General features: G+C 35.0%; 1 protein-coding gene across 3 annotated transcripts in view; it reads right to left on the reverse strand.

Annotated features, from left to right (window-relative positions):
• Window positions 1-16,735, reverse strand: part of USO1 (USO1 vesicle transport factor) — a 92,007-nt gene that overhangs the window by 43,328 nt on the left and 31,944 nt on the right. For all 3 annotated transcript variants that reach the window (XM_081812272.1, XM_081812273.1, XM_081812274.1), the window contains exons 4-7: window positions 13,368-13,444; window positions 5,059-5,159; window positions 4,600-4,702; window positions 4,394-4,449 (exon numbers count right to left, since the gene is read on the reverse strand). In XM_081812272.1, coding sequence (XP_081668398.1) covers window positions 4,394-4,449; window positions 4,600-4,702; window positions 5,059-5,159; window positions 13,368-13,444 — 337 coding nt within the window. The remainder of the gene's footprint in view (window positions 1-4,393; window positions 4,450-4,599; window positions 4,703-5,058; window positions 5,160-13,367; window positions 13,445-16,735) is intronic.

Below are 16,735 nucleotides of genomic sequence, written 5' to 3' on the forward strand. Positions count from 1 at the left end.
AAGAGAAAGGCAAAAGTAGTTATTTCTAGGTGTCAAATTCTCCCACTTAATGCTGCCAACTTGGGTTTAACTGCTACCAAAGGGGGGAAGGAATACAGCAGAAAGAACATTGAGGCTCTGAGTTAAATAAAGTGGGTTTTAAAAACAGCTGTCCTATGTACTAGTTGTGCAACCTTAAGCAAATTACATAAATTCTAAGTCTTAGTATGCCCATATGTAAAACAAGGATAATATCTTTGTTACAGGATTTTTATTAGAAGTAAAGCAGATAAAATAACTTCTGTGGAAGCTACCAGGTTTATATGTATATAGTACTTATATTTTAAGTTCTCTTTTTTTTTCTTTCCCCCAGCTTTACTGAGATATGGACATAGAACATTGTGTGAGTTTAAGGCGTACAACCTGTTGATTTGAAACACTTACATACTATAAAATGATTACCACTGTAGTGTTAGTTAACACCTTCATCACATCACAAAATTACCATTTCTTTCTTGTGGTAAGAACATTTAAGATCTACTCAATTAGCAACTTTCCAGTATATAAAACAGTATTATTAGCTTAATATTATTATCACCATAGTATACAATAAATCTCTAGAGTTTATTCATCTTATAACTGGCAGTTTGTACCCTTGACCAGTATCTGTCCATTTCTCCCACACTCCAGCCCCTAGTAACCACCACTTACTCTGTTTCTGACTTTCTATCTTATTCTTTTTTTATTAGCATTTTTTTATTATGTTAATCACCATACATTACATCATTAGTTTTTGATGCAGTGTTCCATGATTCATTGTTTGTTCTCAACACATGTTCACTTATTTTTCCTGACTATAAAGAGATACATTGTTCTAATCAAACATAACCACTAAAATGCTATTAAGAACAAAAGTACACTCATCAGTCACTTAAAGTAAGTGGATACCAAGTCCTTACTTTAAAAACTGATAATTAAAGGCATTTATTCATTTATTCTGCTTTTCATGTATGAACTATATTTCAGGGTAACAAATTGGACTACTCGATGAAGTTCTTCTTTGCAGAAGCTGTAAGATTGTAACTTAATACATGTGAAATAATGACAGAATTACAGAAATCATCATTTTGCAATTCTTAACAAAGTAACTGATTAAAGCAATGATCATTAATGGATGATCAGATGTAACTGATGAATCTGATGTAAGGTTGATAGAGAATTTACAACGGAGAGATCCAAATCAAATCCATTGATCACTAAAAGTGAGACAGCCAGATATTACATGTTTCCTCATGTGTTGCAAAATTAAGTTCACTGTATCATTTAGGAAATACCCTAGCAAAAAGGTGAACCAAAACCTAATCAAGCCCTTTAGATAAGTTAACAGATATAACAATCAAATGTAATAAGAGAACCCTGTCTGGACCCCAATATGAAAAAAATAACTGTAAAAGATACCTTTGAGACAAATGGAAAACCTGAATATGGAACGGTTATCTTATTGAAACTGAGGGCTAAGACATCATTGTTAACTTGTTAAATGTGATAATGGCATTACAGTTATATCAGGATATATATAGTATGTATACTAAAAGTATGTAATGGTGAAATTATATTGATTGTTTCAATGTTTTTAAATATTCCAGTCAAAAATAAAGGACAGTGGTGAGAGGAGAGGTAGATGAAACAAGTATAACAAAATTTTGAAAACTGATGGGTTTAAGGAACAGGTTTGTGTGTTTGTGTGTGTTTACATTTCTCATAATAAAAAATTAAAGAATGGAATCTATCTATCTAAATCTATCACTTAGGAGTGAGCAGGTAGTTCAGTTTTTCAACCTTTCCTGCTAATTTTTAAGCACTAAGTAACATAAATAAATAGGATAGTGTCAGTGCACCTATGGTAAAGGACCAACTAATTCTCTAATCCAGATCAAAATTAATGTTTCAAATATAAAACAAACTGGGGCTAAAAAATCTTTACCGATATGCACCCAGGGAAGCTAGTCAATGTTGACAACTACTAAACTATTATTGAGTACAATTAGAAAGTTGATTAAAAAGAAAAAAAGAATTTTTAAAGAAGAATAAAAAAAGAAAAGACACAAGAGGAGGAAAAGGGTAGTATATTGTTCCAGGTAATCACAGAATGCCAATAAGAACTACCAGAGGTGCCATTTAGTAGCCTCTGGTTGCTGGTGTCAACTGAGGTGTACCATGGTGTGTTATATAATGTTATGATAGTAATTAGCCACAAAAAATTCAAATGAATAGGTTTACTAAACCCAAAGAAAGGATGGCTGTAAAACATAAAAACCAAGAATCCAGATGTTAAAAAATATACATAACTTAATCCCTAATCATAAAATTAATGAAAAGCAACATAAATAGAGAATCATTTTATCGGTCTCAAATAAAAATTGAGAAAAAGGTGGGGCGCCTGGGTGGCTCAGTTGGTCAAGCATCTGACTTTCTATCTCATCTCAGGTCTTGATCTCAGGGTCATGAGTTCAAGCCCCGCACTGGGCTCCATGCTGGGCTTGAAGCCTACTTAAAAAAAACAAAAAACAAAAAAACCCAAAAAACAAAAATCGAGGAAAAGGTTAAGAGCAGGAAAAAAGAGTAGGGGTTAAAGGAAATGGTATATTTAAGAACCAAGCTAATACAGTTTTACACACACACAAATTCTATCCGAAAATGAAAATAATGGTAATGATACTAATAGCAATCCATGAAGAGGGAATTTCCTTATTAAATGATTTATATGGTGGAGCACCTGGCTGGCTCAGTCAATGGAGCATGTGACTCTTGATCTCAGGGTTGTAAGTTCAAGACCCATGTTGGGTGTGTAGAGATTACTTAAAACTAAAATTAAAAAATAAATAAATAAATAAATAATAAAATCGAATGGAATGGAAAATTTTTTAAATAAAAGGTTTGTATGGCATTATCTTATTTATACTTAGGGCCAAGAGAAGAACAGAACAACAACATCAAGTTTAAGATATACAGTAATATTTTAGTAAAGGAAAGATGCTCAAAATTCCTAAGTAGCTGGGTACCCATCTAAATAAGACAATTCTTAAAAGAAAAATAGAGATTTAAAAATGTCCCTCTCATCAGTTACATTACCCTATTATTTAACCCCTTATAATACTGCATTGACATATATACTATAAAATGTTAAATACAAAGTTAAAAAACTGTATGTGAACTAAAGGTCAAGAGCACTTCACTTGTGTCTCTGCTCTGCCACTAACCAGTTGTGAAGCTAAGAGCAATCCAAATGGTATTTACTAGCTGTAAGGATGAGAAAGGCACAGGCCAGTTACCATATATACAAAAATGAATAGACATCACTAACAACAAATCACTTGGTTTTCCTAAGTCTTGGGCTTCTCAGTGTTAATATGGAGAATGAATTAACTTGATATGCTCTCCTGGCTCTAGAATTTAATTTTAAAAGGATTTTTCCAATTGTTGTCTAAAGTATTATGTCTAGGGGTGCCTGGCTGGCTCAATTGGTGGAGCAAAGACTCTTGATCTCAGGGTTGTGAGTTCGAGCCCCACACTGGGTGTGAAGATTACTTAAAAATAAAATCTTTAAAAGCATTAAAAAAAAAAAGTACCACAGTCTTGACCAAGTTATAGATAACAACCAGAAAAATGTTCAAACAACAAAAAAATACATCAATACAAAATATTCAAACTTATATGCAAATAATAAAATAAATCAGAATGGAAAATAACTCCAAAGCAAATCATGCTCTATAGTTAAATGCAGATTACAAGGAAAATCCTTTGAAATGCATATTCAGTCAAATGAGGGTGAAGATTCCAAATGCAATGCTTTAAGTTTACACAGTTCAATGTCTGGGGATGTTTCCTTTACTTTTTCTGAAGGCAGAATTTAGTGTCAATATAGCCTTTCAAAAGAAGATGAAAGAAATTCTAAACTTGTGGAAAGGCATAAATTTGAATATGAAAATCATCTGTCTACACCAAAATACTGGATAGGCAGGAAACAAAGAAATAATGTGGTCTTGTATATAACTTAAAAAGGTCTAAAACAGGGGCACCTGGGTGGCTCAGTCGTTAAGCATCTGCCTTCTGCTCAGGTCATGATCCCAGAGTCCTGGGATCAAGCCCCACATCGGGCTCCCTGCTCAGGCAGGAAGCCTGCTTCTCCCACTCCAATTCCCCCTGCTTGTGTTCCTGCTCTTTCTCTCTCTCTCTCTCAAATAAATAAATAAAATCTTTAAAAAAAAAAAAAGTCTAAAATATTGGCCAATACCTCCAATTTCCAAATCTAACTTCTTATGACACTGAATAAGGATCAACAAAGATTTCATTTGCAAAGAGAGGGGGAAAAAAAGTTGCACATTCTTAGACTTCTTCTTCGAATTTAACTTACATCATTACGTATAACTTCCCTGGAATCTGCTAGTAAGTCCATCAGTCTTGAAACACCTAGAACATATAACCGTGTGAAAAATAGTGGCAGATCAAAAATACAAATAGTGATTTAAATTATGCAATTTATTAACACATCATTTCAGTCCCCCTCTTTAGGAATGATCCTCATTTTTAAATCAAAATTATTTAAGATGAGTCACTTACCCATGGGACTGACTAAAATAATTTGCTGCACCTGAGGTCCTAGTTGTTTTAAAAGAGAAGTAAGAAGCTTCACACCAGGCCAGCGGACATGGAAATCAAACTCCTACAACATAAGTATTTAAAATATTTAACATCTGTAATTTACGTTTTTAAGAAAAACATTTTTTTCAATAGTGGTATTAAAAACTACAAACACAGTTTAGCAAACTTTAAAGAAGTAATTTAAGAAATAAAAAGAAAATAGTTAACATAAATTGATTAAACTTGGTAAGGTAAAAATGGAAATAAGCAGACAATACTTTAACAAATTACAGAGTCCTTAAAACATGCATGTGAATCTCTTGCAATGATACTACAAATTTCACGACCTTAAAAAGGTATGTATATGTTGCTTCCTCAATAACACCCAAAAAAAAAAAAAAAGCTTATTAAGATGACAAAAATAGCAAGATTATTTACCTCCAATAAAGATAACAGGAGAGTGACATTCTCCTGCTGCTTAATGAAAATTTCTGTAAACTGGCTTCCCAAATCCCCACTCTGTCTTGTGGAATTTTCTTCTGTAATATTCAAAGATAAAGTACTTCAATATGATGCTACGTTATTTTAAAGTATCCTTTTTGTTGAGGGAGCTAAGCAGAAATGGTAATTTTCTTAGAACAGTATGGCTGGTAGTGATAGCACAATTATGCTGAAAAGATTATCCTTAAAATAACTTTCAATATCATTTAAATAAATAGTTATTCTTAAATGTTTAAATATGATAGTCAAAGAAAAGACATCTAAATTTCCACATCTTTTCAAAGACATTTTTAGGTTAAACTTCTAATTAGGGTACAAGGGAGCTTAAAAATTTTGCTGTTCAAAATACAATGTTAGGAAAATCACAGACTAGAAAATATTTGTGAAATAAACACTGCAAAGGACTTGTATCTAGAATATATAAGGAATTCTTACAACTCAAGTATAAAAAAAAAAAAGAACAGTAAAAATGAACAAAAGATTTGAATAAATACTTCATCAAAGAAGAAAGTTATATGGATGACCCCCCCCCAAAAAACACATGAAAAGTTGTTCAATATTATTATTCATTACAAAATTACAAATGAAAACTACCATGAGATACTATTTCACACCTATTGGAATGGCTAAAATTTTAAAAGACTGACCATATCAGGAATTGGAGAGGATGTGGAGGGCCTGGAACTCTCATATACTCTCATACACATTCCAGTGGGCATGTAAAATGGTACAACTACTTTGAAAAAAGTTTGGCAATTTCTTATAAAGCTAAAGATATACCTATTATATCCCTTAGCCATTCTGCTCCTAGGTATTTACTGAAGAGAAATGAAAACATATGTCCACACAAAGACTTGTTTGTATATGAATGTTTACAAAAGCTTTACATGAAACAGCTAAAAACTAGAAACAACCCCAAATGCCCACCAAGGGGGGAATGAACTAACAAACTGTTGTATACTCATACAATAGAATACTACTCAACAATTTTAAAAAATGAACTACTGATATAAACAGATGAAAATCAAAATAATTATGTTGTGGGAAAGAAGCCAGACCCCCCCCCAAAAAAAAAAAAACCCAAGAAGAAAGTATATACTGTATGATCTCATTTATAAAAAATTCTAGAAAAACGCAAAGTAATCCACAGTGATAAAAGCAGATGGGTGACTAAATGGGGGCTAGGAGGAGGGACTAATTACAAACAAGCACAAGGGAACTTTTGGATATGTTCATTATTTTGGTGGTGGTGGTGACAGTTTCATGGTTTATACATATGTCATAACTCATCATATTGTACATTTATTTATGTGTAATCATTATATTTCAATTATACTTCAAGAAAACTGTTGTGGGGCGCCTGGGTGGCTCAGTGGGTTAAGCGTCTTTTTTTTTTTTTTTTAAGATTTTTTATTTATTTGACAGAGAGAGGCACAGTGAGAGAGGAAACACAAGCAGGGGGAGTGGGAGAGGGAGAAGCAGGCTTCCCGCAGAGCAGGGAGCCCGATGCGGGGCTCGATCCCAGGACCCTGGGATCATGACCTGAGCCAAAGGCAGACGCTCAACGACCAACGACCGAGCCACCCAGGCGCCCCGAGGCGTCTAACTCTTCATTTCAGCTCAGGTCATGATCTTGGGTCTGTGGGATGGAGCCCTGCCTCGGGCTTGGAATTTTCTGCCTCTCCCTCTGCAAACCCCTTGCACTCTCTCACACGCATGTGCGCTCTTGCTCTCAAATAAAATAAAATAAAATAAAATCTTTAAAAAAAGGAAGAAGAAGAAAGCTGCTGTGAGGGAGAAGAAATCCAAAGCTGGTTCTTCTCTGAGCGGTGTGAATATGCTGGAGAATAAAAACTGTAGGGGCAAGACAGTAATATATGTGAGTGCAGCAGGCTGGGTGTGAGACGACAGGAAGGCTGGAGAGTATATGCCCTGCCTAGGGGAAGCAGCAACTGACTGCCAAGTGTGAATGCAGGCCCAGCTATCGTCAGTCCGCAGATTTTTTAAAAACAGAAATCTAAAATCCAAAATCTCATGTGAAAGTTCCCAATTTGTAATACCAGCAACTTATTTAAATTATTTTAAATATTAAGTGGGTCAAACAACCTTGCTTATAGACAGACAATGCCCTTGGGCCAAAAGATTGTGACCTCTGGAGACAAGCTCAGAGTAAGTCACTGACATTTGCGAGAATATTATTAAAACTAATCGAGGGGCGCCTGGGTGGCTCAGTCGTTGGGCGTCTGCCTTCGGCTCAGGTCATGATCCCAGAGTCCTGGGATTGAGCCCCGCATCGGGCTCCCTGCTCCGTGGGGAGCCTGCTTCTCCCTCTCCCACTCCCCCTGCTTGTGTTCCCTCTCTCGCTGTGTCTCTCTCTGTCAAATAAATAAATAAAATCTTAAAAAAAATCTAATCTAAAAAGGAAGGGAAAAAAACATATACAGACTTAATGAATTCTTCCTATGAAATTTATTTTAAAATGCTGAAAAGTTTTTATGTGGATAAATGCAAATAACCAAGCTATGGGTTTAAGCCTTGGTTAGTATTTCTCAAAATGCAGGACAGTGTGGCATGTTAGTAAGTATCTGATGAAAGCAAGCACCTTTGCCCAAATGTATTTGGATTAAACAAAGTTGAATAGGTTTCTTTACTGCAGAATTCTCAGCACTTAATGTACTAATGTAAATTTTGTGATGCTTCAGAGGGGAATATAGTATGTTATGTTTATTTAACTATGGGACCTTTTAATACAGAGGACTCTGGGACTTTTGTGCTATACTTTAAAGGAATGCAGGTTTAACCCAAGAGAGTTTAATTCAATGTCTGCATTGAGCACAAGCTAATAACTTGGCAAGAATAAGAGTTAATACATATGATTTGTTCCGTAGTTATACTGTATAAAATACTGTAGCTTAACAGTATATAATTAAGATCTATGTTTTTAATTGAACTAGTAAAATATGATCCTGTTCCAAGGATCTACGGTTCCTTCTCTTTTAATATTATTGATTTAAAAAAGTTAGTGAGATAAACTCCACTTCCTTTAAGTTATAGTCATAACAGCACTTCTCAACTTTATTGTAGAGTCTTGCAAAAAATTAGCTATGCAATTAAAGTAACATACAAACTATTTTCATATAGCAGTAAATTAAGCTATTTATAGTAGTTTATATATAAGTAGTTTACATAAGCCAACTACTACACTAATTATATCTAAAAGCTATAAACCAAAATTAAACTCATGAGAAATCACATTTTATATGTAAGCCAAGGTATGAGACAAGTAAACCATCCTCTCTTATCCAATATACTTATTTTAAAACTTCTAGAACTAAGTCTATTTTTTTACATTGTATAGATATCATATACTGTATGTTATACTTATATAGCCTGTAAAAGTAAATGACTCTTTAGTGTAAGATAAATGAAAATGTAAGAATTAAACGGTCCTTTGTTACTGTAGTGAAAATAAGTCTAAGACAGTTATATCAAATTAAAGATTGCTTTTTAAAAGTCCTTATTATATACCTCTGAAAACATTTTAGGCCTATTTATATGACTGGCTTTTAACAAAATATGTATATATATTTTTATTCTTCAAATGTTTATTTACAGTTTTAATTTCCCCAGAGGCATAAACAATATTCAAAAACATTTCTGGGGAGCACCTGGGTGGCTCAGTCGGGCAAGACTGACTCTTGATTTTGCTTCAGGTTATAATCTCAGGGTTCTGAGACTGAGCCTGGTGTTGGGCTCCAAGGTGAGCTTTGTGCTGGGCCTGGAGCTGCTTAAAATTCTCTCTCCCCTTTTGCCTCTCCCCCAACTCCTCTACTCACACATGCACTCTCACGTGCTCTCTTTCTCTCTCAAAAAAACCCCACACACAAAAAAAAATTTCTGGACCTTCTCTTCGGAATTCCATTCCATATCAAGGTCATAATCTGTATTACAGAGGACAAAACTGCTCTATAGAAAGAGATATTCTAGTAAAAGTAGTCCTAACTCATAGTGAATGAATATCAAGTTATCTTTTACACCGTGCTCAATTAAACAAGCACACCTGTGTTTTTTAATGTTTGTCTAAATCTTCTATAAACTAGTTATGTAAATCACAAGATTTACTAAAGATAATCTACTCAGAAAAATAGCCACAATTTATTAAATCAGAAATCTATTTAAAAAACCAGAATTTAAATAAAAACTTCAAACCAAACAAACAAAAAGAAATCTATGGGATATTTAGAAAAAAGTATATTAAAAAATACTATTGGGGCACCTGGGTGCCATCATCCGTTAAGCATCCAACTTTTGGTTTCAGCTCAGGTTATGATCTCAGGGTTGTGAGATCGAGCCCTGCATCAGGCTCTGCACTCAGCACAGAGTCTGCTTGAGATTCTCTCTCCCTCTCCCTCTGCCCCTACTGCTCATGTTCTTTCTCTCTAAAATAAATAAATAAATCTTTTTTTTTTTTAATACTGTTATCCTACTTACTAGCTGATATTATGTAAGTTACATGATCTCTGGGCTTCTATTTTCTCACCATTAATTAATTAATTAATTAACTTTTCTCATCTTTAGAAAAGAGAAAAATACCACCTACCTCACAGGATGCTATGAGGCTCAAATAGGACAATGGACATGAAAGCACTGTAAATTTTAAAGCTCTATACAAAAATGAAGAAACAATAATAGAAACAACTATGACTAATCTCTATTACCCAGAAAGGAAACCAGCTCATTTTCACAGAGTAAAGGCATCATGTTTTGGTATTTTCTGCTTTCAAACAAGGGGTTCAAATATCACAATGGTAAGGCTATACACTTTAATAAGTTAGTTAGCTTTTTGTTAAGTATAGTTAATTTTGTTATGCACCATTTTAAACCTACTTTAGATAAGACTATTCCCATCCTCATTTTTAAAAAGTTAAGGATCTTAGGAACAATGGCAAAACAAAATAAAGCTTGGTTACTTTAATTATGAGGAACAGAAATATTAATGTTAAAAATTAATGGAACTTGAAACAGACCACGAGAAAAAGGAAAGACAATGAATTGGTGAGTTCTATGAATTAATATAAAAAAAAGTCACTAGACATTATTGTGCATTATTTTAAAGGGACAATATCAACATGTAAGTATTCTCTAAACTGGAACACTGTCCAGTTCTTGCTGAGTACACGTAAAATTTTATGTATACATATTCAAATATTTTTATTTTATATAAACTGCCTCAAAAGTTTTCTCCAAGAAGTACACAAAAAGTAATTTGAATAGACTGTCCTGACAGAGAAAAAGCTTTCTTTTTTTTTTTTTTAAAGATTTTATTTATTTATTTGACAGAGAGAGACACAGCGAGAGAGGGAACACAAGCAGGGGGAGCGGGAGAGGGAGAAGGAGGCCTCCCGTGGAGCAGGGAGCCCGATGTAGGGCTCGATCCCAGGACCCTGGGATCATGACCTGAGCCGAAGGCAGACGCTTAACGACTGAGCCACCCAGGCGCCCCAAGAAAACACTTTCTATGTAGTGGTATTCACAATAAAATAAATAAGAGCTTAAAAATGTCAAATAAGCAATATAATCTTTTGGAAGAAAAGACTCATTCATTTTATTCAAAATCTGAGATAGCCTAAGAGAGATACAGCAGGCACACACAATATATTCAGGATTATGAGACAGATTTATCATTAAATTAAAGGATTGTAAATATCCCCAAGGTAAAGAACTCTAAGACGGAGTTCATAATATCAGCTAAGAATTACTTTTTGATGAAGCAATAGAGGAAAAGTATCAATAATAGAACTGAAGGGCATATTTCTCAATATCTAAATTTTTTTAAATTGGTCCTCAGGATAAGTAAATTTTCAGAACAAAGTTTAAGTTCCTATTTTAATCTTCCCTAGAAAAAGTGATTCTACTACTGTTTCCCCAAAGAACTGTTTAACTTATTTTATCCAAAGAATCCTTTTTGGATGAATTAAAAATACAGAGCCCAAACACATAGAGACAAAAAATTGGACTCTAAACATGATTATATTATAAATTTATAATGAAGTAAAACCACCTAACTAAAAATATTGCTGCTACATTTTTTTTTCTTTTGACCAGTTCATTTTATTTTTTTAAAATTTTTTATTGTTATGTTAATCACCATACATTACATCATTAGTTTTAGATGTAGTGTTCCATGATTCATTGTTTGTGCATAACACCCAGTGCTCCATGCAGAATGTGCCCTCTTTAATACCCATCACCAGGCGATTTTTTAAAACACAAAAATTATCTGCTACAGACTAGAAAAAGAGCTAAATTTCTAATCTAAAACTAAAAAAAAAAAAAAGAAAGAAAGAAAATGTCGTTTATTGTAATGTGTTCTAACAAGTGTGTTACACCTAATTTTCTCATCTGAGAAATAACTAGGAAGGTAAGTGTCTTTTTCTTCAGAGTGTGTTCTTGTGTGCATTGTATTTAAGTGTTTGTCCAGTGACTGACAGCCTCTTATTCCATGGGTACCAAATCATGTTTACTAAAGATTTTTTCAGGGCACATGGGTGGCTCAGTCAGTTAAGCATCTGCCTTCAGCTCAGATCATGATCCCAGGGTCCTGGGATCAAGCTCCACATCGGGCGTCCTGCTCAGCGGGGAGTCTGCTTCTCCTCCTCTCTCTGCCCCTCCTCCCCACTTGTGCTCTCTCTCTCAAATGAATAAATAAAATCTTTAAAAAAACTTTTTTCTCAACCCTGAGAAATTAATAAAGTTAAGTTGTTAGCTAGATACCACAGAGAAATAAAAATTTAAGAAAAAGGATATTTAAGTACAAGAAATTGTGACCATTTGACCTGACCCATTTCAAATGTTCCTATTACTGGTATTCTATGAAGTTAATATCTATATATATTTCTGCTCTATTTTTATCATAATAAAATATATACACACTTATAATTATCTACATTTCTTTATAATTTGTCTACTTACAATTTCAAAAGAGCTTATAATCTAAATTAAACTTCTAAAATGCACAAAAATGCCCACCTTTCTGGTTGTCTAGAATAATGAAACATCCACTATGTCCTTCAATAGCCAACCTGATGTGAAGAATGCATTCTTCAACAGCACTGTCAAATGTTACTCAGTGAATACGTTTTTACAATATATAGAAAGAAATGTATATAGACTTCTAGCTAAGTATTTCACATACCAACAATAAAATAAAGTAAGATGACAGATTACCTTATTTTAAATATGCAAGTAATGTGAAACAAAAATAGGAAAAAAAAAAGATGTACCAAAGAAGTGTGAGTTTTGAACTGATTTGTATCATTTCACACCAGACTAACGTAAAGAAACTTTCTAAATTTAATACGTTGTTGCCCTTTATAAATTAACAAAAGTCCTATGTTAAAAGTTGAAGTATTTATTAGGAAAAACCCCTCTAATTTCATATTGGTCACCGGATAATAACATATAAATAAAAGTTCATTTTTTAATAGCCAAAAATGATTTATTTAATCTGAAATTACTAATATTCATACTGCCTAACTAAAACCAAATACAAAAAGAGGACAAAAGATTTTATAGGGGTGCCTGGGTGGCTCAGTTAAGCATCTGCCTTCAGCTCAGGTCATAATCCCAGAGTCCTGGGATCGAGTCCCGCATCGGGCTCCCGGCTTGGCAGGGAGTCTGCTTCTCCTTCTCCCTCTGCCCCTCTGCCTGCTCATGCTCTCTCGCTCAAATAAAATAAATAAATAAATAAGTAAATTATATTTATATATATGTATTTTTTTAAATAAAAAAGGGGTGCTTCAGTGGTTCAGTCGACTAAGTGTCTTTTTTTTTTTTTTCCAAGTAGGCTCAACGCCCAGCATGGAGCCTCATGCAGGGCTTGAACTCATGACCCTGAGATCAAGACCTGAGCTGAGATCAAGAGTTGGATGCTTAACCGACTGAGCCACCTAGGTGCTCTGTAAGCATCCAACTCTTAAAAAAAAAAAAGTATTTTATAAAAAAGAAGACTCTAATTCCATCTCTAAATAACATACAAAGCAATCATTTTAAATATATTTTTCTGGGACCAAGCCTGTCTTTCCTTACTGGTTAAAAAAGAAAAAACCCTTATAAATAAATTAATAAAATAAATTCAACTTTAAAACCAGCAAAATTGGCACAACTCCACGATATATAGCATATGCTATTTTATGTATAGAAACACAATAAAAGAAAAAAAAGAAAACATAATAAAAGAAACTTACCTACTTCTTCTTCTTCATCATTAGATATTATATTGTATAGTGTGTCCAAAGCATAACCTATTATTTCAGAATCCGAACTGGAAAAAAGAAATTATTACACTTACACACTGCTGAAGTGTAAACTGTTATGACCATTTTTAGACAGTTATTTAGCAAGACAGTATAAAACATTAATCTAAAATCTACACTAAGAAAATATCAGAGTACAAACTTAAAGAATGTATAAAGGTTACTTATAATAGTGGAAGATTAGAAGCAACCTAAATGTATAATACTAAAAAAAAGTATAGCAGCAATGAAAAACAGTGTTTTTAAAGAATGTTTAATGACATGGTAATTAAAACACCCTTGATATAATGCCAGCAGAAAAACTTAAATATAAAAATTAATGTATAGAATGGCCCCATTTAGCAAAAAATACATATACATTCCTGTGTGTGTGTGTGTGTGTATATATACATATATATTTTTTTTTTCTAAAAAACAACTTGTAAATAAATTTGTAAAGTAAATTCAACTTTAAAACCAGCAAAATTGGGGCGCCTGGGTGGCTCAGTCGTTAAGCGTTTGCCTTCGGCTTGGGTCATGATCCCAGGGTCCTGGGATCGAGCCCTGCATCGGGCTCCCTGCTCAGCGGGAAGCCTGCTTCTCCCTCTCCCACTCCCCCTGCTTGTGTTCCCTCTCTCACTGTCTCTCTCTCTATCAAATAAATAAAATCTTAAAAAAAATAAAACCAGCAAAATTGGTATAACTCAGGTAATTTTATGGGTATGTGTTTATGTTTATATACATGTTTTGTGAGATATGTATTTAACAGTGTTATCCCTGGTTGGACTACTAGAATTTGTTTCCCTGATCTATACTTTATTTTCTAAAAACAAACAAACACACAAACAAAACAAAAAACTTATGGTAAAAATACTACTATTTATAAAATCAGGGAGTATGAGATCGTAGTTGTTCACAGAAAAATTTTGTTTTGTTTTTTTTAAAGATTTATTTATTTGAGAGAGAGAGCACAGTGGGGAGTAGTGGCAGAGGGAGAAGCAGGCTCTCCGCCAAGCAGGGAGCCCAATGCATGACTGGATCCCAGGACCCTAGGATCATGACCTGAGCTGAAGGCAGACGCTTAACCGACTGAGCCACCCAGGCATCCCTAGATATTCCTGAGATAAAGGTTAAGAAATAGATTTTTAAAAACATTTACTGCACATTTCCTATGTGCCAAGCACCATGCTTGGAAATAGGGTGTACTATTAGCTAATGAATGTGTGAAATCATAACTGTATCATGTTAGGGGCTGCTTGGTGTTTTATTGTGTCTCTTAAGACAACAAAGCTAAGCTTCTATGAGCTCTCTTGTGTTTCATTCCCTTTCTTGCGCTAAATTAAATTCCCTTTCCATTTGCCTCTGATATTTATTGCTTTCTGTTTTCAAAGTGTTTGGAGTTATTTTTTTTAACTTCATGGAGTGCAAAGAAAGGTCTGTATTCTGCAGCCATCTCCTTCCACGTCTCATCTTCATTACTGTTTTTTTGTTTGTTTGCTTTGTTGTTGTTGTTGTTTTAAGTAAACTCTATGCCCAACCTTGAGCTTGGGGAACTCATGACCCTGGAGATCAAGAGTCACATGCTCTATGGGATGAGCCAGCCAGGCGCCCCTCTTCATTACTGTTTTATGCTTCTTCTCCTGGCTTTCCAACTAACACTCCCAGAATTCTTCCACTGCATCTCCTTCATCCTTGGCTGCATCAGAAAGCTTCCTTTCTTGACATGGCTTGAAACTCTCCATCTATCCATCCATGGGTCTGCTTCTTTTATAGTCATATTGAGGAGAGACTGCTCATTTTCTTAAGTCCTACACTTAGAGCCTGAAAGTTGTCTAATTTCTCACTGTTTCCAAACCATGACACCTAGATAATAATTTTAAAAATTGAGATACAGGGGCGCCTGGGTGGCTCAGTCATCAAGCATCTGCCTTCGGCTCAGGTCATGATCCCAGGGTCCTGGGATCGAGCCCTGTATCGGGCTCCCTGCTCTACGGGAAGCCTGCTTCTCCCTCTCCCACTCCCCCTGTTTGTGTTCCCTCTCTTGCTGTTATCTCTGTCAAATAAATAAATAAAATCTAAAAAAATAAAATAAAATAAATAAATAAAAATTGAGATATAATTTGTATACCATAAAGTTCACCCTTTTAAAGTATACATTTCAGTGGATTTAGTATATTCACAGAGTTGTGCAACCATCAGCACTATCTAAATCCAGAACATTTTCTTTGTGCTTTTTTTTTAAAGCTTTTATTTTTTTATTATTTTTTAAAGATTTTATTTATGTATTTGTCAGAGAGAAAGAGAGAGAGCACAAGCAGGGAGAGCTGCAGGCAGAGGGAGAAGCAGGCTCCCCACTGAGCAGGGAGCCTGATGCGGGGCTCCATCCCAGGATCCTGGGATCATGACATGAGCCAAAGGCAGACACTTAACTGACTGAGCCACCCAGGCATCCCTAAAACTTTTATTTTTAAGCAATCTCTACACCCAACACGGGGCTTGAACTCACAACCCCGAGATCAAGAGTTGCATGCTCCATGGAATGAGCCAGTCAGGTGCCCCAAAACCCAGAACATTTTCATCACATCAAAAGAAATCCCCGTATCCATTAGCCATCATTCCCTATACCCTCCTCCCCCCCAGTGCCTGGCAACCACTAATCTACTTTCTGTGTCTATAGATTTTTGGGGTTTTTTTTTTTGAGGGGGACGGGTGGAGGGAGAGAGAGAAGGAAGAGAATCTTAAGCAGGCTCTATGCCCAGCACGAGCCCAACTCGGGGGACTTGATCTCACAATTCTGAGATCACGACCTGAGCCAAAATCAAGAGTCAGCCACTGAGCCGCCTGGTGTCTATAGGTTTGACTATTTGGAACATTTGATATAAATGGAAACATGTAATATGTGGCTTTTGTGTCTAGCTTCTTTCACTTAGAACAATATTTCAAGGTTCATCCCTGTTGTAACACATATTAGTATTTCATCCCTTTTTATGGCTCAATAGTCCATTGTAGGGGATATACCTCCTTTTGTTACCCATTTGTCAGTTGATGGACATTGGGGCTATTTTCATTGTATTGGCTATTATGAACAATGCTGCTATGAATTTTCAAGTACTAGTTTTTTTTTTTTTTTTTTAAAGATTTTATTTATTTATTTGAGACAGAGAGAATGAGAGAGAGAGCACATGAGAGGGGGGAGGGTCAGAGGCAGAAGCAGGCTCCCTGCCGAGCAGGGAGCCCGATGCGGGACTCGATCCAGGGACTCCAGGATCATGACCTGAGCCGAAGGCAGTCGCCCAACCAACTGAGCCACCCAGGCGCCC

The sequence above is a fragment of the Leptonychotes weddellii genome, chromosome 2 (assembly GCF_054177405.1).
Source record: "Leptonychotes weddellii isolate Sample4059 chromosome 2, ASM5417740v2, whole genome shotgun sequence".
NCBI lineage: Eukaryota > Metazoa > Chordata > Mammalia > Carnivora > Phocidae > Leptonychotes > Leptonychotes weddellii.